Genomic DNA, 21,308 nt, shown 5'->3' with positions numbered 1-21,308 from the left:
CCAATCTCACGATTCATTGCACCCTAAAATCATTCTTGGGAGATAAGTCTAGACTTGACAAGACCACAAGTACAGCATTTGCATTATAGGTATTGAGAAACCCTAGATTTCTGGCCTTGGAGCACAGGAGTGACTATGTTTCTCTGCACCTCCCCCATTAAAGAAGAAGGGGGCAGACTAGGCTAACCTGCGCGCCGTGTGGGTGTCCTCTGCTCGGAAGGTGCAGTACAGGGTCTTCTTGTGGTACAGCTGGAAAACACTGGAGGCTTCATCCCCTTCTGGTTTCTCGGGAAGCTTCACAGTGAAGCCCCGCAGCGGGAGACTCTCTGCCGCCTCCCTGTCCTGGAGCAGGTAGAATAACAGGGAGAGAGGGAGAGGGAAAGGGAGTGAGAGAAAGGAGGATGCGAAGAGAAACGGCTGGGATAAGGCATCGGCCTCATTGTTCCAACCAGATATCCTGCAGCGACTCTCATCTTACCACTGCTGCTTGAGACTATCAAATTCTTTAAACCTGTGTACCTGTAACATGTGTCTTCCCCAGATAAACATGAAGCTGAATTAAGAAAATGAGAATCCCAACAAGCAAAGCATTTATAAAATTCGGATTTGTGTTCTAAGGAGAGGAAACCAGAGAGAACCAAATCAAAGAACTTGTCCCTTTCTTTGTAAAGGGCTTTGGCTTTTTCTGTATATTTGTATTATTCCATTGTTGGTAATATAAACAAAAATCAAGAAGAAATTCCAGGACTGGTGGTGTGTGAAACAGGAGGTCGGGGGGGCCAGGGCTCACATATGGGGGGAAACTTTATGCCTCCTCACCTCACGTGTTGAGAAGGTGTAGAGCACCTTGTCTTTGATGAGAAACCACAGCCGCTTCCAGTTCCTTTTGCTTCTCTTGCGTCGCTGTAAGGTGCCGCTCATGGTAGAACCTTCGGTCAATGCTGCTACCTGCTGACGAATGAGGTCTGATTTAGACAGGAGGACTGCCTGTTCACCAGTCAGTGAGCTCTATATCAGAAGCATCTGCTGACCAATGGGCTATATCCAATGGGTTTAACCTGCAGAAGAATTCTATTAATGAATTCTAGATTTCTGGTGTCTACTTTATACTGTGTCACATATTTATATTGTTTTTCTTATTTTCTTCTATTCCATTGTCACATTCAATGTATCACCAGTCAATGAGCCTCAAGGAGTCTTGAGTCTACCAACAGCTGACAGTAGAGGTCACTGTAGAGTACTGAATGGAAGTGTGACAGAACCATCTCAGAAGACTATGGGGGAGAGAGGACTGAAAACAGATCCAATCTTGGACCAAAAATTTGGACCAAATGATGGAAACTCTTTTCGTTAACTACTTACATAATCAGACTAAACGGCATTATATGCATCTTGACCTGGGAGCTGGTCTTTTGATTTAGGTAGACTTATTCAAAACTGTGAATAATTTGCATTGCATTCATACAAAATGACCACATTTTCCAAAATCCATAAACTCCATTTTCACTCACACTGTTTTCAAAACTGTTAAAAACACGTTCAAAACCGAATGGTGGCACATTTCGACAGTAACCATATTGAGATATATAGAAAATCTTAGCAGAATACTTACAAGAAAATAGTCATTCCAAAAATATGTGCAGAACTGTCCAATAATGGTCTGCCATTACACAAACCACACATTGGCCCCTAATATACAGAGAGCCTCATTTAGTTTTTGGATGACCCGCATGACCAACTTGTGCCAGAGGAAGAGAGAAGTCGAGGGGCAGGAAACTCCCCTACATCGGTTATTATGTGGGATAATGATTTGCTGCGCATCCCAGGATGTCAGTGCTATTCCTACCTCTGTACTCCCTCTTACTAAACCCCATAGGGCTGGAGCAAAAACACGGACCGACTGTGGGTCCTCATGGGACCGGATTGAGAAGCACTGTCATGGGGGAGTTTTTTTCTGCGTGGAGGTGGAAGGTTTATGACCACCATCCACATGACCAGATGGTGTGTGGAGGCACTTCTCCTGAATACTGCTAGGGTTGGATTAGACATTCCATTAGATACTTTTCAAGATGTGTCTCGCCAGGGAAGATATCTGATGTTGATGAGAACCTGTAATACCTCACAGTACTGTACAGTATGAGTGATTCTACTAGATATATTGTTGGGTTATGTTTTTTGTAATTACTATTCCAGCCCTGGAATTTCAGGAATTTGTTTTATATTTCAACTTATTACAGTCTTTTAATTGTTAAGGTACATTCTGCAATACTGTAGTCACTTTCTCAAAACTCTTTGCACAGTTGCCATAAGTTTCTGTGAATCATTTCTCATTGCTTTCATGCAAAATGCATTCAATGACTAAATGCTGTCCCGCGCCCTGACTGCTGATCAGAAACCCAGTGATCACCTGGTTCAGGTTAGAGGTGCTCCTTCTGGGCCTCCAGAGACTGGGAGGGTAAATGTTCTGAAATACCGCAGAAAGGGGACGGCTGGTCCGGCTGGGCTGGGGACCTGCACCAACTACTGTCCCAGGAATGCCGCCACCTGTTGGTACCAAAGACAACTCAGCATGACTTTCCAGCCCCCCCCCCCCCCCCACAAGTTATCCACAGGTTTCTGAAGGAGGAAAATTGAGTGAGATGGACGGACGGATGGATGGATGGATGGATGGATGGATGGGTGGACAGCTGGGTGGATGGATGCCATACCTCGCTTCCGCAGCTCGGCGTAGCAGTGATCGCACACCTTGCCCATCCTGTCCCTCAGGTATTTCAGGGGGTACTTGTTCCTAGCACAGCTCCTGCATACAATCTAAGGGGGGCATATGCATCAGTCAGATGAGTCTGCACCAATTGACCAATGAGAGAAGAGCATATAGCTGCAGCCAGGCGGGAAATGCCCACCTTTCCGCACGCCTGGCAGTGATGTCGTCGCAGTGTCAGAGAGAAGTCAGAGGAGCAGCACATGCACATCATCACGTGGGACACAGGCACCAGAGTGGGCGGCTGCTCTCCCAGAGATGCCCACAGCTTCTCCCTGGGCTGATGGGGGACATGGGTGTTAGGGGGCACCACACTCTGCGTGTGTGGTTCTGTGTGGACGTCCCCATGGGCTGCTCACCTCACTGCTGGAGCCGCCGAAAACTCCCAGACTCCTCGCGTGATCCGCCATGGTACGGCTTAGACTATGAAACCAGTCCTCCCTCTCGCTGCAGGAACTGACGGACCACATGGCAGAGGAACAGTAAAGGGTCTGGGTTCAAATGGCTGACTCCATCGCTAATCTCATGGAAGAAGAACGCACCTCGCTGACAGGGTGATGGAGACCTCTGCTGTCTCAATCTTCAGCACATTCTGCACATTGTCTATGGTGGGTTTGCTAACCTGACAGAGAAGAAACATGAGTGTGAAGGGAATGACTGGGCAGAGTGCTGTGTGGATGGGACACAGTGTGCACAAGGTAGACGGTCAACAGGATTCTGTGCAGAGAGTATGTACGTAATACTGCGTGGATGGGACAGACTAAACAGAAAACTATGTGGATGGAAAATACAGTCAACAGGATATGCAGATGGGACAGAGCATATACTGTGTGGAAGGGATAGACTGGAGAGGATACTGTGTGTTTGGGACAGAGTGTGGACAGAATATTGTGTGGATGTGACAAACTGAACAGAATATTGTATGGATGGGACAGCCTGTGGACAGAATACTGTGTGGATGTGACAAACTGAACAGAATACTGTATGGATGGAACAGCCGGTGGACAGGATACTGTGTGGATGTGACAAACTGAACAGAATATTGTATGGATGGGACAGAGTGTGGATAGAATACTGTGGACAGGATACTGTGTGGATGTGACAAACTGAACAGAATATTGTATGAATGGGACAGCCTGTGGACAAGATACTGTGTGGACAGGAGAGAGTGAATGATGCAAAATGTAAACAGCACAGAATTTGGACAAGATCACATAACAGTTTTCCTTGTTTTTCGTTAACAATTGACCTTCTGTTCCCTACTGTGCATTGAAGAATGTTTATCTGTTCTGAAGCAATGAAATTAAGTTACCTTCAGGCCAGTTAGAGACAGAGTGTTCTTTAGTCTGTATTTGCCATCTTGCTGTGGGTAGGTGTACAGCAGGATGTCATTCATCTGTCAGGAGAAACACAAAGCATGATGTAAGCTTTATTCCAGTGCACAACACAAGTGTCACCACAAGGTGGCAGCATAGGATTGACCAGCTGGAGGACCCTTTCTAGTCCTTTGTCTTTTTAAATAATCAATAATAATTTAACACTGCGCATATATATATATATATATATATATATATATATATATATATATATATATATATATATATATATATATATATATAAACACAGGCACAACATTAAATTTAATCTACAGCTTTTGCAGTCCATTTAATTTCATATCTTTCTGAATAAGTAACAAAATAGAAAATAGACTCCTTTGCTCATTGATTGTTTATGTTGCACACTTTAATATACACTGACCGTGAGACACACACCATTCAACCAGTTCACATGCTCACACACCTCACATTGAGTTTCTCATGCTAAGAAGTAGGGATAATGCCCACCAAGGTGCCCCGTTATATAGAATTAATCGACAAAATACACATTTCGTCCCTAATATCACTCACTCCAAACTTTTGATGACAGTCTAGTGCTGTCAGAAAATACAGAAAATGGTTCATTAAGCTATATTTGGTCATCACTACCCATCTCACAGTACTCCACATCTCTCACAGTACCCCACATCTCTCACAGTACCCCACATCTCCCGCATTATACCTCATCTCTCACAGTACTCCACATCTCTTATAGTACCCCACATCTCTCACAGTACCCCTAATCTCTTCACTCTCACAGTACCCCCCATCTCTCACAGTACCCCTGATCTCTTCACTCTCACAGTACCCCACATCTCTCAGTACCCCTGATCTCTTCACTCTCACAGTACCCCACATCTCTCACAGTACCCCTGATCTCTTCACTCTCACAGTACCCCCCATCTCTCACAGTACCCCTGATCTCTTCACTCTCACAGTACCCCACATCTCTCACAGTACCCCTGATCTCTTCACTCTCACAGTACCTCACATCTCTCGCAGTACCAACTCATCTCTCACAGTACCCCACATCTCTCACAGTACCACTCATCTCACAATCCCTCCTCTCTCCCACAGTACCCCCTCCACAGTATCCCTCTCTCATTTATATTAGTAAACATCCCTCCAAGTCATGCATGTTTGTTAATGTCTGTAAAGTCAAGAATTATTCACATGATTATTTGCAAGGTGCTTGAATGAGTGAGAAACAGGTTAGTAACCATTCTGGTCTGTTCTGGCCGCTGTTCATGGTCACAGTAACACTGCAGAATCTCACTGATACCTCTGTCCCATCAGACATCCTCTGATCCAGCAAAGCCCACCCTTCTTGGGCTCTTATATATACTTGTTTACTCTGTAAACAATGCCCCGCCCCCGCTTGTTTTCCAGACCACAGGGCATTGAAAGATGCAGCTCGCACCCCTCCAGGTGTCAGAGCTCCAGTCCCAGACCATCCTTCATCCCCCCCATCCATCAGAGAGGACCCCCTCCTGGCTCTCTGGGGTAGCCTCACCGCTGGGGTTAGCACCGACCTCGTCCATCAAGACGGGCTCCTGGTGCTGCATCGCTGCTGTAGCCATGGAGACGGACAAGCTGGGAGGAGCTCTCCAGCGGGAGGGGATGGAACTGTGAGCTCTGGGACACAGGAGCACCATACCCCGCCAAGGGGTTCAGCTCAGACATGATTAATGACGGAGCTCCTCTTCCAAAGCCTCATCTTTAATCTCTGGCTTTTGAGGCAGTCTACTGATATGGATGGTCTATGGATATGGATGGTCTACGGATATGGAGACTGCGACATGCGGGGAAATTCCGTTTTAGAAACTTCAGTGATTTTAAAAAGTTTATAGAGTAACACTTTAATAGTTTTTTTTTTTTTTTACTAAATCCTTTGTTTATTTAATTTTTAAAGTACTGCCAGAACACTGCATAATTATTCAAAAATCTACATTTAAAAACTCCACATTAAAGTGTTTCATGATGTCATGTAACATTACATAACCGTGGTCCACCAAAAATATCTCTCCACAAAGCCATTTCGCCCTCCAGCCTCTATTTAAGAGGGAACTTTCCAGTCCTTTCTAACATTCTGGAGAGTCTGACCTTCCCAGTCCTTTCGATACAGTCCCTGGACAGGAAACTGGCTTCCAGTAACCCATAGCAAACATCCTGTCAGGAAGCAGCATTTTCAATTCCAGTGCGGGCTGGGGAAGGCCTTGGCTGGATGTGGAGCTGCAGTCCCCCTACCCCCCTTCAGAGAGGAGAGCGACACCCATGTCTGCAGAGCCTTTGTGCTTCACGCAGCTGCAGAGCCCTGGTTCTCCAGCTTGCACCCCAGTGGCATTATGGGTAGACTTCACAGAGGCACATTAGCACACCCCCATTCAGGGGGAATGTGTTTTATACCACAAGTGAAAGTGGACTCTGCTCTTATTCAAAAGAGCAAAATGAAACACGAAAGATAAATCAAATATATCTGTTTAATGCTCAAACACAGGAGGTCTGAGAAACCTTGGCTTCCTGCCTTGAGGCATAAACTGAATTTTGGGTGTGCCCTTACAATGAAAAAGAAATGGGAGGTCGGAGGTGGGGGTGTTAGCATACAGAGAAGGTCGCAAGAGGTGGGGGTGACATGTAGAGAGAATGCCTGTCACACTACGGGGGGGTTTGTGTACTGTCTTTGTTACCAGGCCTCCTGGTGCTTGCTGTCTTATTAGTGTGAATCCTGGAAGGAGGGAGGGGTGCAAACACTCCATAACCAGCCCCCCCCCCCCCCCCACACACACACACACACACACATCTGTATCTGCTGTTCCAGCTTGATTCTCTGGCTTGTTTGGTTGTGGTATAGAATGGTGTCCAGCGCACCGTAAGATGAAAGACAAGCAGGGTGATAGCAAACACGTGGGACTGAGGTTATGTGGAGACTGCGATCCAAATGGCGGTAAGCAGTACTCACCAGAAACAGGTGGCGTGGCTGTCTGCATTTCCGGGACACTTTCATCAGTGTGCCCTCCTTCACAAACACCTGGAGCACCCGGGCGAGAAAGGGGGGGTGGGCACTCATGTTAGCATGAAGCGGTCACTAAGGCTTTTTAGCTGGCAGAGCTGATATCAGTGTGTGTGCTGCCCCCTGTTGGACGGAGGCTCATTGCCACGGGATGGAGCTCACCCTTCCAGGCCGGAGCAGGTCCCTCTGACCTCTGATGCTGTACTCAATATTGACGAGGCGCAGCAGGTTCTCCTACAGCCCACAGGGACAACCAACTAGTGTCTAAACAGAACCTAGTGAGTGCTTTCAAAATCCCCTCCATGTTAAACGTACACATAGAATTAGCTAAAGGCAAGTGTGCTTTGTGCTCATGAACATACGCAACCCTAACCATAGCTCTACCCGTAATGCTAAGCTCTACAACATAATGTCACTATAACATTGCGCCAGTTTTCCAAGATATCCTTGCCAAAATATCATGACAAAATATTGCCATAGGGTCACACTATAACGTTTTGTGTTATTGTAACATTATGACATAACGTTCCAGTAATGTTGGCATACTGTCGTCGTAATGCTGTGCCATAACGTTGGACACTAAGTGCTGCCATAATAATGTGCCCTAACAATATTCCATCGGGCAACCCTAACCCTAGCTCTATCACTAATGCATAACTAACCTTAAGGCTACTGCTATGGTTAGGAACACTAGCTCGAATACTTATGGTAACCCTAATGGTGCTAATCCTAACCATTACTCTACTCATAACCTATAAGACAAGATAAACACCTCATTGTATGCTGATATAGACACTTTATGTTTTCTCTCTTTGCTCCTTCTAATTCTCTTTCATAGGGTGGTTTATTGTCTTATTCAGATGCAGTGTAGATGCTTAACAAAAAAGGTAATTCTGTCACTTCATTATCTGGAGCTGTGAGAGACAGACATAGTGGGAGAGGGCTTTCCAGGAAATTGCACAGGATGGATGGAGATAGAGGGACCCTGTGTCTGAGTTAGGGGGTCGGCAAGTTGCAGCAGCCCAGTGTCACTTTCTTTTCTTTTTGTCACCTAGACGAGTGTTTCCCAATCCAGTCCTCAGGGACCCACAGACAACCCATGTGTTTGATCTAGCATACATTTAGCAAAAATGTCTTTCAGTGAGCTCAGTGGGAGCAAAAAAATGGACTGACTGTGGGCCTTGGAGGACCAGACTGGGAAACACTGACCTAGACTGTTTCAATGACACCAGTTTTTGCAGTGACTCTGTCAGACTTCCTTGTGAACGTAGACTTATACGTATAATAAGTAAATATTTCATATCCAAGCAAAGCACCCAAGCACCCCCACATACATTCACGGAAGGCGACCTGAGACGCCCCTGCAGAGACTCACCCCCTGCCTGAGGCTGTCGTTAGCCTGGTCCGCCACATCCGACACGATTACCAAAGCGGCTGGCAGCAGTAAGCGGGTCAGGAGGACACAGGATCAATACATGGGGGGAGAGGGACACACGTACAGTGAAGGAAAAGCAGGCTGGACAAAGGCACAGAGTTAACGGCCAGTTCAGTGCCCATTCTGTAGATAATAAGGGGGATAATGGAAGGGAAAATCGGAGACCATCAGGCCTTCTCATAGACAGATACAGAGGCAGTGAACAGGCAGACAGACAGACAATGGACAAAGACAGCTCACAGACAGACAAAAAGACAGCAGGCAGGCAGACACATAGACACAGAGTCAGTGGATGGTGAAACAGACATACAATGGACAGACAGACAGACAGCCAGACAATGGACAAAGAGACAGCTAACAGATGGTTGGAAAGACAGCAGACAGACATGTAGACACACAATTCGTGGACAGTGAAACAGATAGACTGACAGGCATTTCAGGTTTGGAAAATACCTTGTGTGTCCTCATATTCTTTTGAGTCTGGAGAAAGGTTGTTCAAATAATCTAGAAAAATAAAATAAAAGAGGCATAAAACACAGACTTAAATATTATCAGTCTTATCTGGAATAGAGTACGGAGGCCGTACCTGTCAGCAGCATGCGATACTGCAGGATGCGAATGACGACCTGCAGCAGCTGATATTTCAGGGGGACGTTCCCACCTAGAGGACTCTGGTGCTGCATGGAGTGGAGACAAGGGAGGACAGAAAGTTACCGATCAAAACAAACAACACAGTTGCAGCAAGACTTATAGATAATCTATAATTATAATTAGAGTTCCATTTATCTACGGTGTACCTCAATATTGTCCAGTCATAAGAAATTAAAGAAAACGTTTTAATTCAATGTCACATTCGCAATCATCCATACACGCACACACTTACACGGCAACGGAAAGGTCAGCGTTAGATGAAAATCACCATGAAAATAAAACAAAAGAAACAGAAATATGAACTCAAGGAACACAAAGATGGCTGACCAAGGTCCCTGCAGGGAAATTATTGGACTGTAGGATTTTAACTGGTGAAAACTGTCAAAACACTGAATGTAAAATAAAATAAATCAAACAGTAACAGCTTCTGACAGGCCCTTATTCATGCTGTCACAGAAGAGCCCAGAGCCACCATTCCGGGCCCAATCTGCACTTGTGAATCGTGAGATAATTGCATCAACGTTAACAGCCTCTCGCATGGTGACCCTACTAATTCAATAGAGCACACAGTCCTTCAGGACCGGGGGGCTCACAAAGTGTCTGGAGGAAGGGGGAGCACGTTTCACAAATTGGCACGGGGCTTCGCCGGAAGATCCTCTGGGGTTTGAAGATAATCGGACTGCTCCGTGGAGGAAGGGGTCGCATCTGTTCAAGGTCGCCACCATCGAACTGTCGTGTTTGGGCGCCTGCTAGAGTCCCTTCAGTTTTAATGCCGTGGGTGGGGTTGTCTCAGATAACCCGGATTCAGCAGGCAGCATATAGGGTCTACAGCAGAAGGTTTTTCTGCAACGTTTCTGTGATGTAATCACTGGATGGTTCCAGTGTGTTTCCAACCAACAAGAATGCTGTGCTGGGCCCCAGTGTTTTGTACTAACTGTACATGTCATTCATATCCTTCTCTTGTACACATGTAATACTGCTGCCTGAACATCCAAGATCACCAGGGATCTCATCCCAATCTCTCCACGTACACAACTCTGTTTCTAGTGGTTTGATGACATTGGTTCCCCCTAAAATCCCGTTTGACAGGAAACACCAGAGGAGTGGGAGAAGGCACCCAAGCTGTGGAATATGTTGCTGCATTAAACAAGCATGGAAAGAATGATGGCTCGAGATCTTGGTGGCATAAGACTGCGGAGTCACCAGAAGATAATGGCGGAGGAACAGGCCCATAGAAGAGGCTTGTACTGAGCTGAACTGCAGTCTGAACCATCGGAGGATATTAATCAGAGAGGGGGGTGAAGCAGCAGCGGGGGCTGGTGTTCCTTTGATTGGCCCAGACTCAACCGCTTCTTCAGCTGTACGCTGTGATTCCTCTGCCTGTTTCCGTTTCACCTCCTGTCCCCTCAAATTTCCCATCCAGATCTACCATACGGATTCTGTTCTCACTTTTTCACTTCCTCACTTTTATTCTCTCCCTCCAAATGCCAAAACAATAAACCCATACACCCACACACACGTGTGCATTTGTATTTATATCTTTACGGGTGACTGTGCTTTCATTTCTATGGGAAACACCATAATCCCAACAATGACAATCTTAACCCCTACCCATAAGTAACCAAACAAAATACTTTTGGCATTTTAGTTTTTTGATAACAGATTTTCATAAAATTGAGCTTTCCCCCTGTGGGGAGCGAAAAAAATGCAATTAAATGTAAAAATATTAGGTTTTAATCACATTGTGGAGTCATTTGGTCCCCAGAATGTAAAATACTGTATACATACCCACCCACCCCCCCCCCCACACACACACACACACAGAATACAGAATAATTGAGACGGTGTGAATCCTTTGGTCCCTGCTGGCGATATGGTCAGGCGTAACAGACAGTTCATTGTTGCTATCAGGGCTGCACACTGAGCACCTGGCTCAGCACAGGGGTGATGGGTCAGGACATCGTGCCCCTCACTGCACCTGTGTTCTAAATATGTCAGCATATTCACACAGCATTTGTTAAAACCTCACAGCTTCAGTTTAATAATCCATATGTTGATTTTTCTAACTTCTAACTTTTTAAACACATTACACGTTAAGGACGAAATAAGTGGTTTAATGATTACTAAAATGTTTTTAATGGTATGGAGAAGATGGTACAGCTGCAGTATTTTGAAATATCTAAATTCAGGAAGACAAAAACAGATGGCAACCCTTCTCTGTGATGTTGCATCTATAAGAAATTTTATATGATTCTCCACTGATCTTTTCCATAAAAAAACCTTTGCGGCAATTTAAATCCACAACGTTTCATTAGATTTTACTGTTTGATGCTTGCAGTTCCATCTGAAAGGGAAAGTGATACACAGGAAATACGTAAGCCCTAGTTACTGCTTTTATCATTTGTCTGCTATGCCTTTGAGGCAGTGGTCACCTCTGACTAGCAAATATCAGTCTCTCAGTTTGGAAATTTTGTTTTCTGTGCTGTCAAACCCAGGAATTTCAGTTAGGGCAGGTGCTTATGAATATTTATCAACCCAAAGACAGTGTGCCTGTCAGCTATGGGCTCTTAACAGACTCTAATCAAAATTGATATGTGTAGGATCCTTGTAGCAACCAATCATTCAGAATCAAAATACGTCCCGGGCCTTCCTGTTCATGAATATTAACGAGCATCGCAACAGAAAGCAATCTTTGCCAGAGATTCCTCAGTGCCGGCTGGGGCTCTCCACAACAGAACAGAGATCTGGGTTTGGCTATGGAAAAATGAAACGCTTTTAGGCAGATATGTACAGGAATATGCACAGAATAAGACTGTGCTTTAAAACACATGCAAAACAGGCTGAATTTTTGTGATCTATCTATTTAGAGGGTATGTACGATCAGAAAAACAGATTGGATTAAGATGAAAAAGTGCCATCCAATCTGTCCAATCCCCATCCCCCGACCTCCTCAGGTCCTCCATGACAGCCGATCCATCGAGATATGCAGGCGAGGCCCATAACCGAGCAACCTGCTGTGCAATAACAGCCTGTGAAGCCAAAGATGGACTGCATAGTGTGAGAAGTTAATATGGCACAGAGGGGACCCCTTATTATAGAGACCCCAAGAGAACGATCTGACTGGCTGAGAAGCAGACAGAGAATGGAACATTTTTAAGTCTAGACAAAATGAAGAAAAGACAGAGCGCGTGATACTGGACAAAACGCAGCAGATAATCTTGTTCCAGGTGACCTCGTAGCTGTCTGAGGTCCTGTAGAACTCAACAGAACTAGGATGGGCAACTGATAGCATCCTGGGACAACTAGGAGACCCAAAGCTTTAGTGCCACTTGGCTTTTTTTCTCTGAGTGTAACAAAGCCACTCGGTCTCTGATGTTTGGAGACTTATTTGTTACACTGTAAAATTACTGCTAGTGGTTAAGCATTTGCATGTTAACCAAACACAGTGAATGCGTCCATAGACCATAACAATCCATCCAAAGTCTCTTAGCTCTGTATTTTCCCAAAATGCAAATTTTTTTGAGAGATCTTTGGATGGGTGCTTCAGGAGCAGAGTATCTGAGCATGAAGCTGCTTTAAACTCCTTTAAACTGGGCTGCTGGTGTCTTCAACAGTGTTGGGCACTTCAGGTACAGAAGTTACAATTCCAGGCCAAGATTTTATTTGTACCAACCAGTTGGGCATAAAGAGTCACAGTTACGGAATATTACAGAATACTCAACTGGTTGGTAGAAACAAAATCCTGGTCTGGATTTGTAGCTTGTGGACCAGCAATGCCCAACACTGGTCTCCAAAGATGTAAAAAGCAGAACAGGACACGTAATATAGACATCAAGAGTAGTGAAGACAGAGGACCGAGAGACATTTAGGCCTTAGGGCAAGGACACTGGGTGCAATTCGTTCTTAGAAACCGAGAGAAGGCAGGGCCCCTGCACCATTGTTTTCCTTTATTTCTGTCTTCACGGCGGCTGTAGGCCAGACTCCTCTGGGAGCGGCTCATTGTACTCTGGACTTTCCCTGGCTTTTCTTCTCCACGCCCACCTGCGCGGGATCTGACCTTTCAGAGCCGGGCTCCTCTGCGGTTCAGCAAGCATCGTGACGCCCATCATGCAGCACCCACAATGCACCGCAGCCACGTACTTTGTGGAGATAAGGATCTCTGGGGCTTTTACGATGCCTGAAATGCCAGATGTTCGTTATCGGTCCCGAGGTGCTGCTTGTTCCGGCCTCGTTGGCAGCGAATTACGCTGACCCCTACAAACTGCTTCCTTCGCAGGGCTAGAGCCAAACCCGCGGGCCGGACGCTATCGGGATCAGTGCCGGTCTGCCAGCTGCGGCACAGCTGAGCCAATCACTCCAAACGGCCTTTCCGCTCAGTGGTACCCGAACTGATACACTCCAAGAAATAAGCAAGGAAACTGAAAATTAGCTTCCACGAGCCAATCGATCTTTCCGAAAGTTACCCGGAGCTGATCTATATCAGAAATGAAAATGCCAATATTTAATATTGTGGGAAAAAATGGTAGCAGCGAGGTGTACCTCAAACTGGCGGGCGATGGAGGAGAAAGCAGGTGACCTATGGCGGCTGTCGTCCAACAGGGCCATGTTGCGGTCATACTGCGCCACGTAGGGCGTGAAGACTGAGAACTCCGCCTGCCGCGTAAGGAAGACGTCAGCCATCCGCGGGCTCTTCTCCCTAGTGAACAACAGACACGATCAGGGAACCTCCTGCATTCACAAACATCACTGACCAGCTTCAGAGGTTTAATGGTTGGGGAGACTTTGTGATCATCTGACAAGTGTATTTCTCACATATGCTTATGTATCGGGCCATTGAAGATGCATGGAAAGGGGGGGCAGCACTTTGTAGGGCCCCCAAAATGTAGAATTGGTGCCCCTCAGCTTGCCAAAATATACTAACGTGGACTTCCCTGCCCCGCTTGGGAAATTCTATCTACTATTGTATCTTTATTTCTTCATATTGAAAGTGCCAACCCAAGTGGAGAGCCCAAGGTGATATTTTGTCGGGGGGACCAAAAATTTCAAGTTACCCCCTCACTGGTCTGTATGGCTGCATGTATTTAACTATATAGGTTTCTATGTGTATATGAATGTGTGCGTGTCTGTGTGTGTATGTGTGTGTGTATACGCGTATGTGGGTATACAAGTCCGAGTGTCTGTGACTTTTCATTTGCTTAATTGTCTGTGGAAACACACATCTGCATGTCTTAGGTTTCGGAATGACTGCGCTTTCTGTATGTGATCAGGCTATTAAGTGCCAACTATAAATGGATGTGTATACACGTGCATTTGTGCTGTATGGCGGCGCTCACCACTGTAACATGCAGTTCTCCAGCTCATCCAGTAGACGGCAGTGTAACAGGTACACCTCTGGCAGCAGGTTCAGGATCTCTGTCAGCTTCTCCTCTTCTAGAATCGGCTGCCCGTCCTCTCCTGCTGCACCCCCAACTGCTGCCCTGAAATCCTGGGGGAGGGTGGGGGGAGTCAGGCTTCTTAGACCACTGCTGGTATGACATCTGCTACCATCTGAAGGAGTCACACCATCAAAAAGGGGTAACAACAACCATGTTTGAGATTGTGGGGTCAACAGTGATCCTATGTTGGCTTCAAACCCCATACAAAACCTTGGAAAACCCTTTGGTGTCACTATCCATCAAATACAAAATACATGTTGACTGGGAGCTTGCCTCACAGCTCAGATGAATAATATTAATGTTTCGTCAGAGAAAGCCTTCAGAATCGAATCGATCTTAGATACAGCACGTTCAGATACAAACTGCTCAAAGTAATGCATCATGAACCATAATCTGCGATACCCTGGCTCAGCACTTCAGATTCTTTACGGACTCAGATTAACTCAAAATTGCAATTTATCACTGAAAAAGCACATCACACGTACTTTTCTCGCTCTCATTTCTGCAGTAAGGTGGAAATCAAAAAGCTCTTTGTTTTCATAACTAGTCTCTAGAATGTTCTGATGGAGAGGGATGGTGGCGTGACTGTGTGTCTAAGCTCGTACTCCTCAGTGGTCCCTTTATGAAGAGGTCTTCTTTCAATCCATCCCTTGTAGAAGGATCACTGATCAGTCTGTAGGTGCTGGAAATAAAAGGCGGGGGCGGCCGTGCAACTTGGTGCCCCACCAGACTTTGGGAAACACCCCGCTTGAGTTCTCGCTCTACATTAAACAATAGAACAATAGGCACGGTGTTTCACTGTGAGCTGCTCTACCAGTGATCTCTCAGATGCACTCATGAGGGCGTGTTCAGCTTGGAGGAACAGTGACTAACGCAGAAACCATTTTCTACCACGAAATCTGTCAGAGCACCAATGTTGTGTCCTTAAGCAAGGCACAGTTTCAGGCAAAACAGACATACTGCAAGGTCGTGGGAGTTTCTCCACACACAAGGGCAAAGACACATACTGGGTTTACTGTGAACTTATGACTATCACTAGTTTATCGTGATACAATACCTAGGCCCCTAGCACTGTATGTGACTGAAAGATCAATATATTGTGATATCAGTATATCGTCACTGTCCAATGAATTACATGTATCTCCAAAAATCCGCTATTTCTGGTGCGAAAAACACATTTTCTCAGAAACAGCTTTACAAAATAGACTTAAACCAGTGAAATGAGACCCCCTTCTCACCACCAATGGAAACCTCTGTTTACACAGTTATCAATGAATGATTTCATATTGAAAAATTTACTTAAGTAGATTTTTGTCAGTGAGTCAAATTTGTTAGTATCAACAGTATACAAACTAATCTTTTATATTCAGAACTAACAATTATGTTAGCTAGCTATCTAATGGGCAAGATTAGGTTGCCACAAAATTAGCAATATAAAGTAATCCACGGAGCGGCATGGTGGTGCAGTGGTTAGCACTGTTGCCTCACACCTCTGCGATCCGGGTTCAAGTCTCCGACTGGGTCACATGTGTGTGGAGTTTGCATGTTCTCCCCATGTCGTCGTGGGGTTTCCTCCAGGTACTCCGGTTTCCCCCCCACAGTCTAAAAACATCCTGAGGCTAATTGGTTTTGCTAACTTGCCCGTAGGAGTGCATGTGTGAGTGTGCCCTGCCATGGGCTGGCCCCCCATCCTGGGTTGTTCCCTGCCTAGTGCCCATTGCTTCCGGGATAGGCTCCGGACCCCCCGCGACCCAATAGGATAAGCGGTTTGGAAAATGGATGGATGGAAGTAATCCACTACATGACCGTCATGAGTACAAATGTTAAGTAGTAAAAATAAAAATACTAGTGAAATTGATGACTTTATAAAACATCTGTTCATTCGTCAGTTCGATCGCTAACCCCTGATAAACAAATGTTTAGATGCCTTTACGGCAGGATTAACCAGTCCGTTAGGTCAAAGCTGCCCGGTTCTGTTTTGTGTGGATACTTCACTGTAACTCAAGAATGATTCTCATGCACTATTTATAAAAAGAACAGTTCCACAGAGGGACATATATAAGTATTGATGCTAGACCTCCTGCAGATAAATGGCAGACAGGGGGTGCTCTCTGTTTTCATTTCATTGCTGTTTTCGTCTTCCCCTTACAGTAAATGGTTTGTCTTCACTTGGTTTTGCCCCTTGAGAAAGAAAACGCTATATGTAATGAGAACAGCTTCTCTAATGATCCTTACTGTGTGATATTTATGCTTCTCCCTCATTTTCCTAACTTCACTGGGAATTGCCTCCAGTAATAGAGAATAATGAGCCTTCCTTTCCAAATGCATCCTGTTAAATCCCAATAAAGGAAATCTGCCTTAATGTAGTCTGAAGCACATAAGTTTCTCATCAAGTGTAAAATGCCTAAATTGTATCAGAAATCAGTGGTGAAGATAATCTAATATTGGAGATCAGTGGTAACAGTAAAACTTTAGTATCAGAGATTGGTAGTCAGACGGATCTTGTAATATCAAAGATCTGTGGTTTGTGTGAACTGATCAGAGATCAGCAGTTAAGGTGATGTTAATGTTAGAGATCAGCAGTTAAGGTGATCTTAATGTCAAAGATCAACAGTTTTACAAAAAATTAGTCATTTTAAAAAAGAACAATGATACCAAGGAGATTATAGCTCAGGATCTTTCCCTGACCTTATTCCTAGGTCTCTAGGCATTCTGGACGTGGATATTGCTTTAACATAACTTACGGCAAAATTAAAGGTTAGCTAAACAAACTCATTTCATATTTGTTTCACGTCAGCTTATGGTGGCGCTCTTTGCACAGGCCTTTTTACAGAGAGGAAGTCAACTTTGCTGGATCAACACTGATAATCCTGAGCAACTCCTTGGCTGGGCGAGGCTGCTGAGCAGCAGAGAATGAGTCATACCGCAGGGTCAGAGGAATGACGTCATTCGCAGTATCACTGCACCTTCATGTTGTGCTGGTGACACTTCCACGTGTCTACCTACTGTAACGACAGTGGGTAGTGATCACGTGACCCATCCTTCAAGTCAGCTTGAATCATCAGTTAATGCCAGATCCAAGAGATATGAGAAAGAACAGTGAACCGAATTGTACTAATATAACTTCCTAACCCGGAATGTTCAAGTACATTCAACAGCAAACATCAGGGAGCAAAAGCAGAGAAGATAATTTGAAAGCAATCTTACCTTCTGCTGGGGACAGTGTGTATACTAATAAATATGAGCTAATTCAAGGATCAGGATGCCTAACAAGAGCCCACAGAGTGAAACTGAAGGTACAAAGGAAGTAATTGCCTTCTCAGTAATAATACTGGCTATGGCAATTAAACATAATTAATACACATGCTAAATGAAAGAATGTTTTCTACTCAGAGAAGTCTCTGTTTATTAACAATTTTAAATCCTTATATGCTGAGATTAAATATAGTGTACCTCATCAAGTATCATTTTGATTTTGATATATTATATATCCTGTATTTCCAAGACATGAATATACTGTCAAACAACATAAAAGACACTGGAGAAACAATGATAAACTGAACAATGGAAGCATGACTCTATAAAAATCTTGCTGAAAATGTAGAAATATAGAATCTAATGTTCATGCAGCAAGAGAATGCATCCTTATAAGCAGATGGAGAAATGTGAAAACTAAGATCTAGGAGAGCATGGGACACAGGCTGATTTTTTTAAAACAATGTGAATGTTGATGGAGGAAGGAATCATTTGCCTCAGGGATCACTTGCCTCTCCCTCCTACTTTTGCTGCCATAGCAATATCTGCCGGAGCTTGCACATTGCACTTCATATTGCACTCACCTAACTGTTAGCACTGCCTATAGTCTCCCCTACTTTGACTAATTGCACATTTTATTTCCCCTAACCCTCCTGGGGGGTGCTGCCTGGAGACCTCAATCTATCAAGATGCCCAGCACTCCCTGCTGCATGTGACGTCGCCTCTATCCATGACGTCCTTGCATCCAGTTCGCTGTTCTGCCGGTGTCATCTTCCATGTATGACCCTCTGCCTTACCTCTGGTTGCCTGGTGATTGGAAGTAGAGTCGGCACCGGCTTGTCATCACCTCCCTGCTCCCCAGTTATGTCTCAAATCTTATGATTTGGACAGTGTGACTTGGCACTTAGCCATCTCTCCTATTTGACTCTCCCTGCCGGCCCCTGGAGGATGAGCACCCCCTTTGAATCTGGTCCCTCCCAAGGTTTCTTCCTTCTTTTCAAGTTTTTCCTTGCCACTGTTACCTTTGGCTTACTCACTGGGGGCTTTGGGTGAGGATGCTGTAAAGCGCTTTGAGACAATTTAATGTTGTGATAATGCGTTATACAAAAATAAATTTGCTTGTTTGTTGTTGTTGTCACGCCCAGCTCGTACGATCCTCGTGTGTGCCACGCCCCCCTGATTATCCACGTGTGCTTCCCCGATCGTACCCAGTTGTACCTTGTTGTTTTGCTCTGTCTTGTCTATTTCAGTCCCTGTTTTGCCTTAGTTCATTGTCTGTCATTGATGTTAGTTGACGTCTGATGTTTCCTGCACCCCATTTCTCCAATAAATCCCGGTTTTCCCTGTATTCTGCCTGCCTGCCTGCTCCTTGCCCGCTCGCTTGCCTGAGCGATGACCCGTTTTACCCAGCGATCGCGCCCGCACCTTGTTGAATCCAATGCAAGAGATCAAAAATGAGCAGGATGAAATACTGTGCCCCTCTGAGACCGACACACATTGACTGCGACACTGCAGACAGAACTGATTTGTGCTTGTTCATCATTAATCAATCATGACTTCATGTATTACCTTGAGGCACTATATTAGTTAACAGTTAACTAATTAGTTAATAATGGAAAGCCCACGAGAGGGTATAAATTACTTAACTCATTTACTACTCAAGAACTAATGCAGGTTTCCCCATGAATACATGAACTGTCACGATTGATTAATGATGAATGAACATGGGATCAGTACTTAACAAACACTTAGTTACTGATTAATTAATACATTAAATAAGCATGTACTAATACATGATTCATGTTCTCTCAAGTCAAGTGTTACCCAAAAGGTTGAGTATCTGTGGTGAGTATGTTAACAATATTGTATATCCAATGGGAGAAATCTTTGACTCATATTATACTGGGACTTGAACCATCAAATTCCAGGCATGATCTGCCACTGTCTAAGTGTAGAAACTGTTAGCCCAATCCCTTCCAGATGCTGCCCCACATCTGCCATGACACACACCACCTCATTTTAAAACAGGAACCCCCAAAGTCTCCCAAAAATTTAGGTCACCACCATCTGCCGGAAGACCAATACTCTGCCGAACTGATGATATGATGAATGTAGCTGAAGCGCAATAGCTCCACTGGGGCAGCTGCACTGTTCTACTCTCGGCAGCATTTCCCTGAGCCCTGGCACCACAAGACACTCAGAGGCATTAAACACAGAGTGTGACCCAACTCTTAGAGCGTGACCCAACAGGGATAGAATCAGTCCCACAAAAGGCACTCTGAATCATCTCTCACCAAGAGCAATGCATGCATTTCATATCTTTACATCTTTCAATACACAGAGATAAAACAATAAGAATCTTACCTCATGTAGCAGTCTGAGTCCCTTTACATGTCTGCAGAAAGGAAGAAGATGCTGTCAAGATTTTGTCAAAATGGTAAAAGACAAGCCAGGAGTAGATTTGACTTCCACTGCATTTAAATATTGTGTATGTGCAATTCAGGTGATTTGTATATGTAATTAAAAATGCAAAGGGATAAAGATATGCAAAGGGAATATATTTCAGAACAGCGCAATTAAAATAATAACATGCCCTTGTACAACATAAAGAGAGTGCCATCACAATATCAAGCAATAATAATATTCTCTCTGCCAAAACAAACATGCATTGGTCAGTATACCTAAAAGAAAACAAATATTAATGTTGAAATGCTAATTGTAGCACCTGTGACCAGTCAGCACTCCAGTCAGATGACTCTCTGTGTAACCTGTGCATTAGATACACCTACTGAATACTTCCCAATTATGCAAACTGTGACTCAAGAACCTCTGCAAAATGAAACTTTTGTGAACTGAGCCATGGCTGACTGTGGTTGTAATACGTAGTGTTCTGATCTTTCGCTGGTTTCATCTTTAGGATTGCTGATTTGAATCTGGTATATTTAACATGTTTTCTGGCCCTAGCCTGTCCTCTGGAGTAGAATTTGGTATGTTGTCTTCCCAGTAAAGAATCTGCTGTGCAGTTAGACTTTTGGGCTGATTCATTACACTAATAACAAGATGAAGTACACTGCAGTTGCTTAGCTATTGTGTTTTGGTTTTATGGTTTGGACCATTTGCTCTTAAGCCTCATGGGGCCACTGTGGAATCAAAATGCGTGTGGTCTAGAACCACAGAAACCATTATGGGCAGAGTTTACCTCATCGTTCCTTACTGAATCCAATAAAGAAATTGTGTTCCTATAGGATGACAATCTATAGCCGGCAGACCTACGAAGTCCTCTCATCCAAAACATGGATGCCCAGCCCAGCAATACCACATGTGGGTTTAATGAGACAATATGATTGCCTTGGAGATGAAGAACTGCGTTGTGGTGTTGATGAAA

At 44.6% G+C, this 21,308-nt stretch overlaps 1 protein-coding gene across 3 annotated transcripts in view; it reads right to left on the bottom strand.

Moving 5' to 3' along the window:
- LOC125747333 (FYVE, RhoGEF and PH domain-containing protein 5-like) overlaps window positions 1-21,308 on the bottom strand; it is a 40,831-nt gene that overhangs the window by 2,278 nt on the left and 17,245 nt on the right. For 2 of the 3 annotated variants that reach the window (XM_049022449.1, XM_049022446.1), the window contains exons 5-20: window positions 20,288-20,318; window positions 14,567-14,718; window positions 13,773-13,929; window positions 9,169-9,259; window positions 9,036-9,086; window positions 8,523-8,581; window positions 7,310-7,381; window positions 7,097-7,165; window positions 4,074-4,157; window positions 3,304-3,383; window positions 3,121-3,217; window positions 2,904-3,041; window positions 2,709-2,811; window positions 2,408-2,544; window positions 820-951; window positions 188-342 (exon numbers count right to left, since the gene is read on the bottom strand). In XM_049022449.1, coding sequence (XP_048878406.1) covers window positions 188-342; window positions 820-951; window positions 2,408-2,544; window positions 2,709-2,811; window positions 2,904-3,041; window positions 3,121-3,217; window positions 3,304-3,383; window positions 4,074-4,157; window positions 7,097-7,165; window positions 7,310-7,381; window positions 8,523-8,581; window positions 9,036-9,086; window positions 9,169-9,259; window positions 13,773-13,929; window positions 14,567-14,718; window positions 20,288-20,318 — 1,608 coding nt within the window. The remainder of the gene's footprint in view (window positions 1-187; window positions 343-819; window positions 952-2,407; window positions 2,545-2,708; window positions 2,812-2,903; window positions 3,042-3,120; window positions 3,218-3,303; window positions 3,384-4,073; window positions 4,158-7,096; window positions 7,166-7,309; window positions 7,382-8,522; window positions 8,582-9,035; window positions 9,087-9,168; window positions 9,260-13,772; window positions 13,930-14,566; window positions 14,719-20,287; window positions 20,319-21,308) is intronic. The other variant, XM_049022447.1, reaches the window with a different exon arrangement.

Source organism: Brienomyrus brachyistius, chromosome 8 (assembly GCF_023856365.1).
Source record: "Brienomyrus brachyistius isolate T26 chromosome 8, BBRACH_0.4, whole genome shotgun sequence".
NCBI classification, from domain to species: domain Eukaryota; kingdom Metazoa; phylum Chordata; class Actinopteri; order Osteoglossiformes; family Mormyridae; genus Brienomyrus; species Brienomyrus brachyistius.
The sequence above is the reverse complement of the archived record's forward strand: the minus strand, read 5'-3'. Positions and strand labels throughout refer to the sequence as shown.